General features: G+C 43.7%; 3 protein-coding genes across 4 annotated transcripts in view; 1 reads left to right on the top strand and 2 right to left on the bottom strand.

The window, feature by feature from the left end:
• LOC108430687 (CPD photolyase) overlaps positions 1-1,157 on the bottom strand; it is a 12,628-nt gene extending 11,471 nt beyond the window's left edge. Inside the window, exon 1 of the mRNA XM_037535164.1 lies at positions 670-1,157. Within this exon, the coding sequence (XP_037391061.1) occupies positions 670-1,111 (442 nt within the window). The 5' untranslated portion in view covers positions 1,112-1,157. The remainder of the gene's footprint in view (positions 1-669) is intronic.
• A 1,285-nt stretch (positions 1,158-2,442) lies between these two features.
• On the top strand, positions 2,443-13,606 carry LOC108430768 (UAP56-interacting factor). Its single transcript, XM_017703468.2, has 9 exons — positions 2,443-2,692; positions 3,850-3,978; positions 5,241-5,470; positions 7,962-8,083; positions 8,851-8,923; positions 9,142-9,206; positions 11,614-11,688; positions 12,101-12,245; positions 13,008-13,606. Exons 1-9 carry the CDS (start codon positions 2,626-2,628, stop codon positions 13,107-13,109), a joined length of 1,008 nt encoding a protein of 335 aa, XP_017558957.1. The 5' UTR covers positions 2,443-2,625; the 3' UTR covers positions 13,110-13,606.
• A 3,008-nt stretch (positions 13,607-16,614) lies between these two features.
• tsc22d2 (TSC22 domain family 2) overlaps positions 16,615-17,500 on the bottom strand; it is a 44,976-nt gene continuing 44,090 nt past the window's right edge. For both annotated transcript variants that reach the window (XM_017703470.2, XM_017703469.2), the window contains one exon: positions 16,615-17,500. This exon is cut by the window's right edge and continues 1,280 nt beyond it. The gene's annotated coding sequence lies outside the window, so the exon portion shown is untranslated.

Raw genomic sequence — 17,500 nt, forward strand, 5'->3', positions numbered from 1 at the left:
TCATTTGCATGTTTAAAAGGTTCTTTTCATGGTGAAATGGTTCCGTTTGACAGAGACTGGGGTTCTATATAGCACCAGAAATGGTTCTGCTATTGCTATGATGTCAAGCTTATAACAATAGGAGGAGCTTTTTTTGGTGCTCTATAGAACCATATACAACACATATTCATCAATCTGAAGAACCATTTCACCCTACAAGTGGTTCTATGTTATTATAATTCTATTCAAATTCTATACAATTAACTGGTTGAGATGTAATCAGAGCGGTTTGATGTGGAACGCTCTGTTCTAGATAAACGTTCAGAGTCAGAACTGCTCGCAGCAGTGGTGATAGGAACCAGACGTCCACCTCTAAAAGCTCCTCACAGAAAATTCCTACATGAAGTGGTTCTGAATTCACTGCCCGATGACTGATTTAAACTAGTGTGGGTTCTCTGGTGGTTCTAGATGTTAAATAAAATGTCTATATCTGTGTTGTAGACATGGTGACGTCTGGTTCCTATCACCACCACAGTGAAGACATCTGAACCACTTCGCACCAAAAACCCACTCTGAGTCTCTCTGTTTACATCTCATCCAGAAATTCTGAAAATTTGGTGGAGTTCTCCTCTAAACTTTGCATTGGCAGCTGCACCAGTCGAGTGGCTGAAGAGGCTCCGGTGGTCTCACCCTGCACCCTCTGGTCCCTCGCCATCCAGTAGAGAACCCCCCCGCAGCCCTGGGGAACCTTCTGGTTCTCGGAGAGGAAACGGACGCGCTTGGTGTTGAATTTGCAGGCGGCGTTTCGAGCTCGAAGCTCGGCCACTTCCAGCTGCAGCCAGCCGGCCTGCCTCTCTCCCCTCTCGGCCCTCTCTCCTCCCCTCTCTCCTCCCCTCTCTCCTCCCCTCTCTCCTCCACTCTCCTCGGCCTTCCGCTTCTTTCCCTCCGCAGCGCTGCCGAGCGCCTCGGCCTTCCGCTTCAGCTCGGCTCTCCTCGCAGACATGCTCGCTGCCCGGCGGTGTAAGAAGGTCAGAAGCGCCGCTCGGAGCTCTAAACTCGGGGGTGAAGCCGCTGAGGTGGTCAGGTTCCCGGCTCTCCTGCCCGCAGACGCGCACCGCTGCACGCAAAGCATGAAAAGCGCACGCTCTACGGGCGCCGCTCACGTGCGCGCCTGCTGTTTCGCAACACCATAACAGCGACTCTGATTGGCCGGCGCCGGCCAGGGGGCGGGGCCCGCAGTAGATACGTAATAGATCGTTTTATAAAGCTTTTATAACGTGCTTTGTAACTTTTTGTCTTTGATCAGAAATTCTGTTATAAACTGTATCCCGCGATCTTAAAAAAAGACGGTTCTTCAGAGGTTCTTTACTGAAGAAAGTGGTTCTAAATAGAACCTCGAGCACTCCAAGAGCCCCTTTGCACGCTTAAATTGTTCTATGCATGGCGAAATGGTTCTATATAGCTCTGTATAAGCACCAAAAAAGGGTTCTGCTGTTGTTACCGTCGTGCTGACGTGGTCACAATACACTCCTACACAAGGTGGGTTTTCAAGGAAATGATTCTAGCTGGAACCACGAGTTCTATATAGAACCGTGTGCATGCTTTGCATGGAGAATTGGTCCTTCAGATTGATCAAGAATGTGTTGCATATGGTTCTGTACAGCACCAAAAAGGCTCTTCAGCTTGATGGATGGTTCTATATAGAGCCCTTTTAAAAATGGTTCTAGATAGCACCAAGAAGGAAGTGGTAATTCCACAGAACTTTGTAGAGGAGAATTCCCACCCTGCAATGTCTTCTGGTTTTCACCAACGCCAGAGGGCGCTCCCGAGCGAGTCCAAAATGAATGGGTTGATATGGAGCGTTTAAAATCATAGTTTATAGACGCTTAAACATTCATTTCATTTCGTGAAACAGAGCAGTATAAAACATTTTAACACCGCTGTTATATTTTATATAGGGGTTTAAAACGGCGCTCCATGTTCATTCATGACGTCAGAGAGCGCGAACAGCCAATGAACTGCTCCGCTCGCCCATCAATCATCCCGCTCTGGCAGTAAAGCCCCGCCTCCTGCTGCCCGAAATATATCGGTGAGATTTCTTGTTTTTTTTTGTTTGTTTGTTTGTTTTTTGGTGAAACTCATCCTTCTACTTTCTATAATTAAAGGAAAGTTCTGGGCGAGTGTTTAGAAACTATTCTAACTTTTCGTTTTTTAGCCGTTGAGCTCAATTCACTCCCATTCATTGAGGACTCACTCGCGGGCGCCCTCTGCTGTCCTGCTTTTGTTATAACGGGGGGGGGGGGATTAGGGCGTGGCCAGGCTCCTCATAAAGCGGCTCTGATAGTATCCCAAAACAGTGACTTGGTATCTTAAAATAACGAGATAGTATTCCCGAATAATTACTTGGAATCGCGTTGGGGTTCAAGTGGCGTCCATAATAATCTCTTTGTAGGGCAGAAAACAAAACAAAGGCCAGCGTCCTGCGTCACGCCGTGACTCCGCCCCTCCGAGTGACGCACATAAACCTAAGTGGCGCATGCGCAGCAGTGGTACAGCGTAGAGTTAGCCGTTAGCCGTTAGGTTCTGGGTTTAAATTTGATCGTTTAATTTTTTATTTCGGTAAATTTAACGCATTTCGCCTCAGTCATGGATAAATCCGGCTTTGCTTCGGGTGGTAACGCGGAGGGGCCCGACAAAGTGGACATGTCTCTCGGTGAGTTAACGTTAAAACGGCCGTATTGCTATCGGACAAGCTAACGGCTCAAGTTGGCTTTCTATTCGAATTCTCCCGTTCCACCTTAAAAGATGCCGCCGCTGTACTGTGGCGCCAGAGTCAGAACGTTGCTGCCGCATCATTTAAGGTGGAACGGGAAAATTCGAACAAAAAAGCTGGCGAATAGGAATAAGAAGCTGAGTTTAGCTTCGTAAAAGCTAAGCAGCATTTCGGGTATACAGATTGTCATATAAATGAGTTATAGAGGCGGTTTGTGTTATAACGACTCTTATTCAGAAGGTTCCGTGTAACTGTGTTTGAGTTCAGCGCCTAATATGAACCCAAAACCGCGGTTACTGAATGGCAGACTGGTAGAAGTGTTCGTAGTTTTCTTTAATAAAGCTCATTTTTACAAAAACTGAGCCATATTCTCTTAAAACACCCCATCAAAACCGCTTCTCTAGAACCATTTAGAGTTCTAAATGGTTACTTGCATCGAGGAATGGTTCTTCAGACTGATAGAGAGTGTTCTGTGCAGAACCTTTGGTTCTATGTTGGACCAGAAAGGGTGACAAGCTTGACATGAAAGCAATAGGAGAAGCCCCTTTGGTGTTGTGTAGGGCTGTTTTTAAGAGTGGAACCTTCTAGCACACTCTCCATCCATCTGAAGGACCATTAAAGCATTAAATGGTTCTGGATAGAACTCATGGCTCTGAATAGAACCATTCTCTTTACTGAAGAACCGTCTTTTGTGAGAGTGCGCGATGGAGCCCGTGTCCGTTTGGCTCTGAGCCCTTCAGCTTTGTTTTATTGGCGGATGTAGGGTTGACTGATCGCCCAGCATCAGTACCTGACCTCATTCATGCTCTTGTGGATGAATGCAATCAAATCCTCCTCCACAGCTGAGTCCCAGCTTCTAGTATAAGGCCTCCCCCAGAAGAGTGGATGCTGTTACTGGAGCAAAGGGGGGCAAAGTCACTGTTAATGTCCTTCATTTCAGAAGAAGCGCTGGTGTCTACAGACTATTTTACAGCTGGGTCTGTGTCCCACTGTTGGCAGAGACCAGATAATAAGGGTGTTTAATGGTGTTTGCTCCCCATTTGCTGTGCGCCCATCAGTTGAACTCTGACTGCTGTGTTTGTCGTTCCCCTTCACAGATGACATCATCCGGTTAAACAAGAAACAGAAGCAGCTCCAGAGCCACAGGGCCGCCCTCAAGAAGCACAAGCTGGCCGTGAGGAGCCGCTTAAGCCTGGGCAGGCGAGCGGGGGCACCACTACAGAGGGGTCAGGAGATGGTCACCTGTACATTCAGCGCATACAACAGCCTCCATCAGCTGCGCTCCTTCTCCTTCTGTGCACTTTGTAGAACAAATCGCCAGAAAAGTTTGGAAGCACTTGATAGTCGCGTATATTAAATGATTTTTATCACACTGTAAAGATGATTGTTTGAACTTGAAGTAACCTGGTTGCCTTAAAATTGGAGTTCATTAAATTTCTGGCAGTGAATTAAAAGAATAATGTGTGTTTACATTTTGTTAATTTTATTATTCATTGGAATCAAAATTTTAAGGCAACCAGGTCACTTTAAACCACCGTCATTCTTTACAGTGTATTAATATATTATATATTAATAATATTTACATAGGAACAATACAAATTAGATGCCACAAGGTTTTTTGTTTTGCATGTTTTGTTCAATATTTAAAGCCTGTAGAGTTTGTATATCGTTGAACTACTTTAATTATCCATTCCAGCTGTTCTCTTCATAATTCTGGACACTTTTTTGAAATTAATTTCTTCATTTCTTTCTTATTTTTAAGTTACGTGACGTGATTAATTGACACTTATTAGTCCGACAACGGGGAAATTTCTCCTCTGCATTTAACCCCTCCGTTCAGTGACACACCACACACACACTAGGGGGCAGTGAGCACACTTGCCCGGAGCGGTGGGCAGCCCTATCCACAGCACCTGGGGAGCAGCTGGGGGTTAGGTGTCTTGCTCAAGGACACCTCAGCCATGTACTGTTGCCTCTAGGGATCAAACCAACGACTTTCCCGTCACATGGCTGGTTCCCTAACCTCCAGCCCACGACTGCCCCTGTTTTTAAAAATTTTTTAAATGTTTTTTTCCCCCAGTTAGATTAATTTGATCAACTTATTGCAAAATACTACAAATCTGTGAATTGCACAGGGCTAAAATTTTAGAAATATTTTTAGGTATTTATATGTATTTAGTATTTATCTCATTTACAACCAAATTGGTTTTATGTTGGCCTCGTTCACCAAGAGTTCTTAAGAAGAAATTTCTGCTTAAAAGATATTTTCTTAGGACCTTTCTCAAGACCACATTTAAGGAAAACCCAAGGAAGATATTGGTGAATGTAAGACTTCTGAATAGTAGCGCGTCCGCCCGCCTACTCTGCCCCGTCTGATTGCTGAAACGGATGCTGTTGTTGTTGCTATGCAGCGCGTGAAGACACTTTGTCTGAAGGGGTTGTCGCGCTCCGTCTGTAACGTGTGGTTTCATTTGGTTTGGCTTTTCAGGAAAAGGTGCAGGGAAATTGTTCGTCCGTGGCAGGAAGTTTGTGCCCACTGCCGGGGGAAAGCGACGAGGACAGGGCATCATCACCGGTCTGGCTGCCAGGAAAACCACTCTGCTGAAAGGCGTCAGTCCACTCAACCGTCCAGCACTGAGTCGAACGCCTCGGAATAGACGGACACCGAGTCGACCGGGCCAAGGCAGAGTGCCCCTCAATCGCTCAGCGTTCACTCAGGTACTATCACTCATTTAATAATGTAAGCAGTGTTTCCACAGGGTTACTTAAACATGGGGAGATTTATTAATAATAATAATAATAATAATAATAATAATAAATATAGCTGCAATTGGCAATGAGTGGGTCCAAGCACACACAAGCACAAGAAGCTCTCATGCACTAAGAGCCAAATAGGCCTAGTAAGCCCTGATGTAGTTTTGGGCCTCAAGGGTAGAGAGGCTGAAAAGAAGTCAGAGTTCATCAAAAAGGCCTTCGTTTTTCATGAACAATGAGCAGTGGGCTTTGAAACTAATAGGTTTATATTTTTATGTACTGACCTACAAAGGTTTGTAGAACATGCAAAAGATTGTCAACATAATAAAATCTCTAATAAAAACAACAGGGTCTAATGCACTGCAAGCTTGGACCTAATAATAATAATAATAATAATAATTTTTAAAAATTAATTACTTTTACAGACCCAGAGGCACTTTACCATAAAGACTTTGCATAATCCTTACTTACTCCTTCGCTTGCACAAGAAACCGCTCCGCTCCATATGATCCATTACTATGATGTTTTATGCCCTGAACATATTGACCAGACTCTGCACACGTTACCTTCATTATAGAAATGATTAGATTTCATTAAATGAGAACTAGTTAAACCTTCTGTGCTGCGCAGGCTTTTTTCTGCAGAGGTAGTCAGAGGCAGGGGAAGGGCTGTCCGCCTCGACAGAAGGAACGATGCTGGAGCGGGTTCACGCTGCTCTGCTCCCACTCCCGTCCTCTGGCTGTGGATCTACAGTTTAAGGGCCCTAATGCTAAAAGCGTGCGATGTTGAATGAATTCCGACTTTAATTAAAATAAATACCTTTACATGGAACGAACTGTTTAGGAAGTGTCTACGGATCGGCAGCTCAACAGTTCCACGTGAACCTCTTTGGTACATAATGAGATTTCGTACCCGGCTTGGATCGGTCATTAAACATTTACCCCACCTCGCTGTATAAAACCGTTCCAGTTCTGGTCCAAATAGTACTTTACAGTGTGTGGAACACGTCCAACACAAGGCCTGCGACACAACCCTATCTGGCCCGCAAAAATATTTTATTTTTCTATTATTAGTAGCACTTTTCACATCTTGCTGCACTATAGTACCCAGCATGCACTGCATATAATGTGTGCTTTAGCCCTCCTACCCCAATAACAGTCTATGGGGCAGCGGTTAAACCTCAGTTCCACGCCAGACACATCACCAAACACGCATTTCAGCTGCAGTTCTGCCACCATAAACCCTCGATGGCAGCTCAGCAGCTCAGAAACGGAGCCCAAGTCTTGATAAACTTGCAGCAAAGAAAAGAAACCAGGTGTCTAATTCAAGCAAATAAGTGCGTTTGAGAGACGGAGCTCCTGGGGACGTGTGCCTGTGCTATTTTGAATAAACGTTGGCCAGTTCGGGTAAATGAAATAAAAATGTGGGCCCACAGATGTGTGGAGATTTTTTAATATATGGTTGAGTTTGACACCCCTGGTCAACTGGAATGAACCTGATGCTTGATGGTCAGGTTCAGATGCCCAGTCTTTTTGTATTGTGTAGTGTATCCAAGGCTCTGGGGATGTTCATGGGTGCTCGAGTACTTGGTACTTAACTGTTCAAGATGCAAAAATAAAAAATAATAAAAGAAAATAAACAGGCCAGTAGTTTCACTGAAACGCTAATTTAATAATAATAATAATAATAATAATAATAATAATAATACATGTGTCAGGGGTGGCCAGTCCTGGGGCCAGATTCACAAATATGTCTAAAGAAAAAAAATCTACTTAAATGTGTTTTTTGTTTGTTTTTTTTTTCTTTCTTAACGTAATTCTCAAGAAAATCTTTAAGTTAAGTGATACTTTTTTAATCTCACAAACGAGGAAATTTCACCTCCGCATTTATCCCATCCGTGCAGTGAAACACCACATACACACTAGTGAATACACACACACTAGGGGGCAGTGAGCACACTTGCCCGGAGCGGTGGGCAGCCCTATCCACGGTGCCCAGGGAGCAGTTGGGGGTTAGGTGTCTTGCTCAAGGACACCTCAGTTATGGACTGTCGGTCCTGGGGATCAAACCGGCGACCTTCCGGTCACAGGGCTGGTTCCCTGACCTCCAGCCCACGACTTAAGTTAAGGAGTATTACAGAAGTCTTAACGAAATGCGTTATTCTTCGAGCGACTTCTTAAGAAGTTTCTTTTCTTAACTATTGTCTTAAGAAAGTGGTATTCTTGACAATATTGTTCTTAAATGTTTTCCTTACCTTCTGATGGCCTCACACTCATCTTAGACTGTAAGTGTCGACAAGGTAAACATCTTAATTTATCAGTTTATCTTCTCCTGCCCGACCTCATCTCTTGCTTTACGCTGTCGCACCACAATTCTCCTATTTTCCAGTGAGGATTTTCACTTCTAGTTCTTGTTTGGTTGGTGTGTGTTGATCTCCTCGCTGTGTTGGTTACAGAGAACGAGGCCGTTTGTTGTGCGGCGTGAGGCTCAGCACAGACAGACGCACATACCCGCACAGAGGTGGCAGGACGCACACAAAGCTCCGACCCGCAGACCCTTCCATCTCCGCAGGAAATGGTGAGCGCATCCGATGAAGTACACTGGTTCACCCTTGACGGTTCACCCTCGTTTAGGTCAGCGACTCAAATCTGTCATTAATGTGATGAACCGGCCTGAACTGACCCTCATGAGCTCCTCCTACTCAGTGACGTCACGTGACTGAATCACTGCATCATCAGCGCAAACTAACGAGCAGAACGAGCTTCGCTGAGAAGATCATTAACTCTGATCAGCTCTCAGCTTCGTTATTAGAGCCAGACGGAGGAGAAGAAGGTGAGACGAGCTGCTTTTCCACCGTTTACAGGCTTTAACGTCTGTTCGGTGCTGTTGCCACGGTAACGCTGAATGACGGCGCACGCGAATTCCGATCCAAGTGTCACGTTAAGGTCATGTGGCCACGAATCGGACACGTACCTGATCTAGGACCGCATGTGAAAGTGGCTCAGATTTGCGTCCACACAGCCCTGAAAACACCAGATCTGAGTCACATTAGGGCAGAAAATCTGATCTGTGCCACTTCAACCTGCTAATGTGAACGCAGCCATAAAAGGCTCATATTACATTTGTGTGGTTTTATATCCCGAAAACATCATAATTAATTTCTCCGTGCATATTTTCTCTTTATGCCTTAAAATTAAACAGGTTGTTTTTGTTACTGTGTGACTGATTTATGTAAACAAGACCTGTTCCAGTTGTCTGTCCTGCATTGCACCTCATTCAGACAGCAGTCTTTGCTTAGGTGTGAAAGGTCCTTCCTTTCATAACGGAGGTTCATGTGTTTACAGGAACGCTCCTCCGGTTCCCGAGCAGCAGAGAGAGGCGCGCCAGGCCACCTTCCTGTCCCGAAGAGGCCTGAAGGTACAGAGCCAATTCCGTCCGTTCCTCCTGCTTTTTGAGTGTCCCTAACTCGTATCGATATTCCAGGTGGTCTTAAGTGTTAGTCTCTCATCGTGGCCATGGCATGGATTCAAACAGGGAAGTAGCAGTTTGGGCCGTGTGGGGCAAACGCAGCAGCCTACATGTTTACGGCAGCTCTGGGGGGGCGCTAAACCGACTGTCTTTCTGTGTTTTGACAGGTCCAGGCTCATGTGCAGAAGAGCACGCCAGCACCATCAGCACAGAGAGCACAAAGAACCCGACCGTAAGACTCCGGGTGTATCGCACTTGACTTTGAGTTTAACTCCGCCCCTAGTGCAGCTTTGACCGTTTGGGAGTGAAACGGGTTTGCGCTGCGCTGCACGAAAGTCAGTAGAAAGGGCCAGTTTGGTGAAGTGGACATTCACCATAGTTAAGCTTACACAACAGTGAAAACCCCATAGGCAGAGCTCCGCTTTCTGGCAGCAGTGGGCGCTTCTTATATAACCAAGTGCCGTCATCAGAACGCAGTAATTTAGGTTGAATGATTTGCATAACGTGACGTAGACTTGTGCTCCAGGACTCGCCCGTGTCATATTTTTCATATTTTTTTATATATATATATATATATATATATATATATATATATATATATATATATATATATATATATATATATATATATATATATATATAAAATATATTAATGTTTAAAATGTCATTCACACACACTAGTCTCACAATGGGGAAAATTATCTCTCTCTCTCTTTTTTTCTCTCCATCACCCTCTTTTTTTTCTCTTTCTCTCTTTTTTCTATCACCCCCTCTCTTTTTTTTCTCTCTCATTCCCCTCTCTCATTCCCCTCTCTATCCCCCCTCTTCTCTCTCTCTCTCTCTCTCTCTCTCTCTCTCTCTCTCTCTCTCTCTCTCTCTCTCTCTCTCTCTCTCTCTCTCTCTCTCTCTCTCTCTCTCTCTTTGTCTCTATCCCTCTCTCTCTATCCCTCTCCCTTTGTCTCTCTCTCTCTTTGTCTCTATCCCTCTCTATCTATCTATCTCTCTATCCCCCCTCTTTTCTCTCTCTCTCTCTCTCCCTCTGTATCTAATCTATCTATCTATCTATCTATCTATCTCTCTCTCTCTCTCTCTCTCTCTCTCTCTCTCTCTCTCTCTCTCTCTCTCTCTCTCTCTCTCTCTCTCTCTCTCTCTCCCTCTCCCTCTCAGGAGTATAATAGCACAGTTAGGCCTGTCACAATTATTACATAATCATCTGATTGTAGTTGTTTAATCTGACTGCAGTTATTTTCCACAGTCATTACATTTGTCATATTATGCCATAACAAGCAGATGTAAATAAAAGAAGGCAGTAAATGCTTCGAGTTTAAAACAAAATTTTAGCTTTCTAACACGCATTTAACATATTTAAGTAATGCTAGTTTGTTTATTTATTAACTATTAAGAGAAACAGTCGCTTTGCTGAGATTCTACACCTGATTCTGTGTGGAGCGTCTGTCCGAGTGCGTGCGCACATGCGGCAGTGTAGTGTATCGTTTAGTACTGTTAACTGGTCAGTAAGCAAAGCTGTGCCTAATCAGATCGTCTGGCCACTTTAGGCTTGTATTTTACAAAAAAAGGTCTCTCTCTTAATGATCAGGGCAGTAATGTCTATGAATAACAGTGGAGTTTCTGTGTGACCGTCTGCAGGTGTAAATCATTGCTGTCGGGACAAAACCATACGTATATATTTTATTTATTTTATTTATTTATTTTTTTTAAACATAATTTGAAAAAGGCAGTGGCCCTTTATGCTGTAATATGAACTGACCAACACAAATGGTCCAAAACGTCTTGGAAAAAATAATTTTTCTCCATTCACCTCCATTAAAAATGTTTTTGGAGATGCCAGGTTTTGCAGCGATATACAGCAGGTAGTTTCAGATCTTTTAACCTGTGCTCTGCTCTTTCCTGATGAAGTAGAACCTTTACAAGCAGTTCGGAGTGATTCACAGTGGTGGCTTCCCGGTGTCATAAACTGGTCTCTGCGATATCTTAAACGATTAGAAGGCAACATCTTTGTAAGGGATCATTTTGATTTTTGGAAGAAGCCTAAAAGTCCAGAGGGGGTTCTGCAGGCTGCCCCACGGTTATTAAACTACAGTAATGAACTACCGAGGTGGTGAACGGTTGGCGTGCGTTGTTTTGACCAACATACTTAACATGGGTTCAAACATGTAAACAAATAATCAGCCACAGAAATCATTGAGATGACAGAAATGATGAGCAAGCGATTGTGGAGCCCAAATACAGGCCAGATGTGTGCTTGTATGTTGTGTTGACTATTAAATATTTAAAATGGTTTATATGTGATGGAGTTTACAATACATATCAGTTGTCGGAACAAAACCTCGTATCTCCATTTTTGTCGTTTTTCAGTTTTTGACATAATTAGAAAAGGCCTGTTGTTCTTTACACTGTGTGTAAATTTCATGATGAATGGACCAGAAGAAACGGCTCAGAATGGCTTGGAAAGACGTCTGGTTCCATTGACTTGCATTAAAAGTAGAGTAGGTTTTTTCCTTCTCCTGTAAAGTTGACCGTTTTGGAGATATGAGGTTTTATTCCGACGGCAGTGATATTTAAGTAGTTTATTGAACGTGAAGTTTTGTACTTATCTCTTTCTACCCTGTGATCACCAGGTGGCGCACTCCTCTGACCTCCAGCGGCATTCTCACCGTCTCCATAGACAACCCCACTGCCAGAACACAGCCGGAGTATGTTTACAGTTATCAAATATAGTCCCCTTCACCGTTTATAGCTCCTAACAGCTTCTTACAGGATGGACAGAGCGAATATATGCTGTTCAGTCCCTTTGGCAGCCTGTTTTCTGGTTTTTATTTATTTATTTATTTATTTACAAACAACATATATTATATACAACACTTGCCTCTGTTTTTATTTACTTGTTTAACTTTTATATTTCTATAATATTACAGCAGCTGCCCTTCAAATTTTGTAAAAGGTTTGATGGACCGATAGAAATGCTTAAAAAGTGACCTTTGAATTAAAATCTCTGCGTTAACTTGAACTAATAATTAAGATTTTTTTTTTCTTTTTCGTTCACTTGTAAATGAAGAAATGCTAGATGTGTCCACAGTGATGAACAGAGCTGCTTTCTCCTGACAGGCCGGCCCACTCGTGGTCTCTGCACCCACCGGCCCCGGCCCCGGCCGCAGCCCCGCCCCCGGCCCCTCCCGCTGCAGAGGAGTCTGAGAGAAAACCGCCCAAAGGAGTCGCCCTGCAGTTCGACATCAACAGTGTCGGAAAACAGGTAAATGTCTGTCTGAGGAGCTCGTCTTAAGGAAATTACCCTCAATATGGTACATACTGCGTTTACTCAGTACGCCCACCTTTACGTCCACTCACTGTCCACTCTATTAGACACTCCTACCTTGTCGGTCCACCTTGTAGATGTAAAGTCAGAGACGACTGCTCATCTGCTGCTGCACAGTTTGTGTTGGTCATCCTCTAGTCCTTCATCAGTGGTCACAGGACGCTGTTGGCTGGATATTTTTGGTTGGTGGACTATTCTCAGTCCAGTAGCGACACTGAGGTGATTAAAAAAACCAGCAGCACTGCTGTGTCTGATCCACTCAGACCAGCACAACACACACTAACACACCACCACCACGTCAGTGTTACTGCAGTGCTGAGAATGACCCACCACCCAAACAGTACCTGCTCTGTGAGGGTCCATGGGGGTCCTGACCACTGAAGAACAGGGTAAAAAGTCTGCAGAGGGTTGAAGCTTGTGTCAGGGTAGGTGTTCAGTTTGTAATCAGACTAATTAGCCCAGCGTTTTCATCTTTTTGTTGTTTATATGCGCCTCACCTTTTCTGTTTATGTATGTATGCGGTGTTCGTGTGTATTTTATGTATGTATTGTAACCATCAGTATCTTTTGTAGTTTATTTGGAGGAAAAAAAATCTCTAGGAATGTGGATTCCAGAATAAAATGACGCGGAACACCGAACCCCAGGCTGCTTTCCGTGAGCCGGGCATGAAGCGGTTTTTCTGTCTTTGTTTTTAACCAGACGGCCATGACCCTGAACGAGCGGTTCCGCATCCTGAAGGACAAGCGCATGGCAGCGGCGAAGCAGAGCAGCAAAGGCGGCCGGTTCGTCACCGTGGGCTAGTGGAGACCCCCGAAGACCAATGAGAGACACTCACTGAGGTCACATGTTCCTTCTGACCCAGTGACGGAGCGCTAAACCGACCCACACCCGACCAGGACGACGGAACGGCCTAATCAGCACCAGCTGGTTAAAAGCTGTTAGCGATGGATGTTTTGTTGAGTTTCTTGGCTGAAGAGACACATTTCACACGTCAGATACGGAGGCACTGATGCTCCAACGGAACCGACTGAGGTTTTTTTCCCGTTTGTATTCGGCGGCGGTTCCTTCTCTCACAAAGCCAGTGTTGCTGTGTTTCCATTCTTTTGTGTTGTTTCCCGAGTGACCTTGTACATTAGTTAATGTTCCTTTTTTATAAACGAAGAGGGAAGCTGCTTCGGGTCGATAACGAAGAGACCGTTTCTATGTTGAAAAGAGGCTTTTTGTTGTTTTTGTCAAACAGACGTGTTTTAAAATTTGTTTTATAAGGTTTCATTAAACAAATGGCATATTGTCTTTGATCTCGGCATCGTCCATCTGGTTGTTGGTAACTGAAGTTGTATGCAAACCCCAAAACGCTTAAATCCTGATGTGCTTTCTTGTGCACACAAAATATTTCTCCTGTGCTCTCCTGATAGGTTCAGCATTTCATATTGTCCCTTTTCGAGAGGAGGCCTCAAACTAAAAGCCCGTCACACATTTAGACGTTTTCTTTAAATCCTTAAAAGCGTTTTTACATCTGATGCACAGATTAGCTTCACCCACCACACACTGGCTGTGTATACATGCCAAGATTTTCTGACCGTCTGATTGAACACATCCTGATTACAGATCAAGACTGAGGTCTTTATTCTCACTCTACTCAACAATCTGATGGAAAACCTTCGTTTACCTGCTCACTACAACTAATCAGATCCACAATGATGCGCATGCCTAGAGAACCGCTTAGTCTAGATGTTACCATGGCAACCAGTATCCCGTGAGTCCAGTCAGAGTGAGATGAGCAGCAGTGAGCAGTGATTGTGTCTTTAACTGCTTTAAAATGACGTCAGACTCAGGAAAACGTCCTTCACACGTCCTTATTAAAGAAGGCCGAGAGGAAGACGTCGTGCTCTGAGACGCATAAGCTGGACGTCCGTCCCGCCGCCGTCTTTTAAAGATCAGAGCATGAACTTCGTCTCCTCTGCAGACCAGTTTCTGCTCCGCCGTGTTGAACGGTATAAACTCTCACTGTGACGCGACGCTCATGCAGAACGGACTGAAACTTTCCGATAGGGAATGTAATCGGATACAGGCGTTTACACGGATATTATTCTTCTATTTAACTGATTATTTACAGGATTACCCACCTCGTTTAAAGTGATTGAAACTATTTCAAACGGCCTCAGTTGGACTACGGATTTTCTGATTGATTGTTTACGTGGACGTATTCTATTCCGATTGAGCTATTAGTCGGATTATTAAGGGATTATCAAGCTGCTTGTAAACGTGGCTACTGTGGCTGGTTACCAAACACACGTTACCAAAATCAACCTAAGCTGATGATCACAGTGTTGCGCCGGATGCAAGAGGGACAGATGCTGCTTTTCAACCAACTTGGCTATTATTCTAATCTAGAGCGATAGTTAAAGGGAACTCCACCAGATATAAACAGTCGTTCGGAGTGGTTTGATGTATAAAGGGTTCCTTTGCAGAGAAACCTGCCCAACCAGATGTCTTTACAGCGGTGGTGATAGGAACCAGACATCACCATGACAACACAGACAGTTTATTTACCATCCAGAACCACCAGAGAACCTACATGTCTCAAGTTTCTTACATAATGCTGACAAAAAGTTTAAAGTGGTTTGTTTTTGACTAAAATTTTACTACAAAACATCTTTTTTACTTTTTTTCTATTCTTTTACATTAAATGTGTTTCAGCATTTATGAACTATGATTTTGCTCATATGCTCCAGATCAACCCATTCATTTGGGACTCTCTCAGGAGCGCCCCCTAGTGTCTGAGAAAAACAGAAGACCTTACAGAGCGGCGAGGGGAAGATGTTCATTTCCTGTTTGCTTCTTGAACCGACAGCTGAAACCACAACGGTCCCCAAATAAGCTGCGTGGAAAGTTCAGTCTTGCAAATTCACCTCACCTTTACACTGTGAACTGACCACAGCTCCAAAATTAACCGCCGAATCAAGAGAAACGGCCTGGTGTGCTGCGTACCGGTCATTCCTAAAGGGCCTTTCGTTGTTCTGAGGTCCACTAATAACATCTGGGTGGATTTATGTAACAAAAAATGGTCATAATTAATTTTTATGTGACCACTTTCCCACCTCTCTTTATCCTCTACATTAAACAGGCTTTAAGACTGGTGTATGTAAATGAGCTCTGTTCTGATTGGCTGCCTTTCGTGGCCTTTCCTTTCCCATAACATCTGAACAGATGAACATGTTGGTCCAGTCTCTATACACAGTCCTAAAGACGGTGTGTCATAGTAAAGAAAACGGTTCTATATAGAACCATGAACACTCAAAGAACCCTTTGCATGATTAAAGGATTCGCCGTATCTTAAAGGGGTTCTTCCGATTGATGGAGAACATGTATCTGGTTTCATATAGAACCAAAAAGGGTTCTTCTACTGTTATGCCAAGCATAAACACGCAAAAGAACCCTCTGCATCATGAAAGGATGTGCTTTAGATGGTTCTATACAGAACCATGTTCAAAATAATTCTACATAGCACCCAAAAGGGTTCTTCTGTTGTTAGAAGACAGAACCCCGTTTTGGGTGCTATGTAGAACCATCATTCTCCATCAATCTGAAGAACGCTTTCATTCTTTGAGTGTTTATGGTTCTACATAGAACCATTTTCTTTACTAAAGAACCCTTGAAGAACCATGTTTTTTTATGAGTGTAATGTTTACCCACTCATTTTGTTTTAAATCACTATTAAAAGTGTACAGCATATAAATGATCTACAAAAAGGTGGTTCTTTAGTCAGGCGAATGGAACACTCAAAAGAACCCTTTGCATAATTAAAGGGTTCTGTGCACGATGAAAGTGTTCTTCAAATTGATGGAGAATGTGTTGCATATGGTTCTCTACAGAACCTTTTTGAAAAGGATTCTTAAATTATTACCAGCTTGACAGAAGAGAAGAACCCTTTTTGGTGCTATATAGAACATGTTCTATGTAGAACCAGACAACACAGTTTTCCATCGATCTGAAGAACCTGACGCAAAGACCCCTATAACCACGCAAAGAATTCTTGATCATGGTTCTACATAGGACCACTTTCTTTAGTATAGAACCCTTGAAGAACCATCTTTTTTAGCGTACGGGCTGATGGCCTGGCGAAGGTTCTGAAGCATCAGCGTGGTCCGCGTTCTCCGATTCTTGAAAGAAAAACGTGCGAGAAACCGGATGTTTGCGCATCTACAGGCCTTTTAATCCCGCTCGCATATATCGAGCAATATGCAGATGTGGGCTCAAGCTCCGCCTCCTCCGTCCACCCAGGTGAAATGACGCTCGCCACGTGTGGAATTTGAATATTGCATTTATTTAAATACATTAAAATTTTGCAATGTAACAAAACTATTGGCATATGAAATTCCAACACCATTTAAATGAACAAAACATGGCTCACTTCATTTTTTCTGCGGCTAGTGTGCAGAAACACTAGTTTGTTTGTTTTTTTTTAAATTTTTTCCATTTTTCGTCTCCGCCACCTCCGCGTCTCTTCCACCCACTTTATTTTCTATTTTTTACATTGTTCACAGCCTGCTATCTTACAATAAGAGTGCCGAATACAAATATGAGGTAAGAAAGTGGTTCGACAAAAAAAAAAAAAAAAAAAAAAAGTTACAGATCATGCAGAACATGCTAAAAAAAAAAAAAAGCAAAAAAAAAGAGAAAAACGTGGAAGAGGAAGGAACAAAGAGGAAAAAAAAATACAAAGGAAAGGATGCGCGTAAAATAAAATAAAAAAGTTACACTGCTTCGCATCTTTGGTTACAAAGTAGGTTGAAACGATTTTCACAGCTTTGTAATCCCCATCCCAACCTGAAACACGAAGAAAGCTGATAAACATATGCGCAAAACCATCAGGGTGGGGGGGTGGGGTGGTCTGGGGTGGGGGGGCGTGGCGATTCGGATTGTTTTCAGCGTATCGGCGATCTTCATTCTCTCGTTTAAAAGCTGTACAGAACCCCCACCACGCTTCGCACTCTATACAAAAACATCAATGTACATTCATCCCAGGTCTTGACCCCTTCACATTCTCAGTCTAGAGGTAAAACTGCCGTTAGTGTTTGAACTCAGCCGGTCGCTTTCGCCCTCGCCGCTGCGCCCGGAAATCTGCCGGTTCTTCCGATTGTTCTTCTCTCATCGATTGCTCTCGTTATCGCTGTCGGATCGGGTGAAAT

Source organism: Pygocentrus nattereri, chromosome 2, assembly GCF_015220715.1.
Source record: "Pygocentrus nattereri isolate fPygNat1 chromosome 2, fPygNat1.pri, whole genome shotgun sequence".
In the NCBI taxonomy this organism is placed as follows: Eukaryota; Metazoa; Chordata; class Actinopteri; order Characiformes; family Serrasalmidae; genus Pygocentrus; species Pygocentrus nattereri.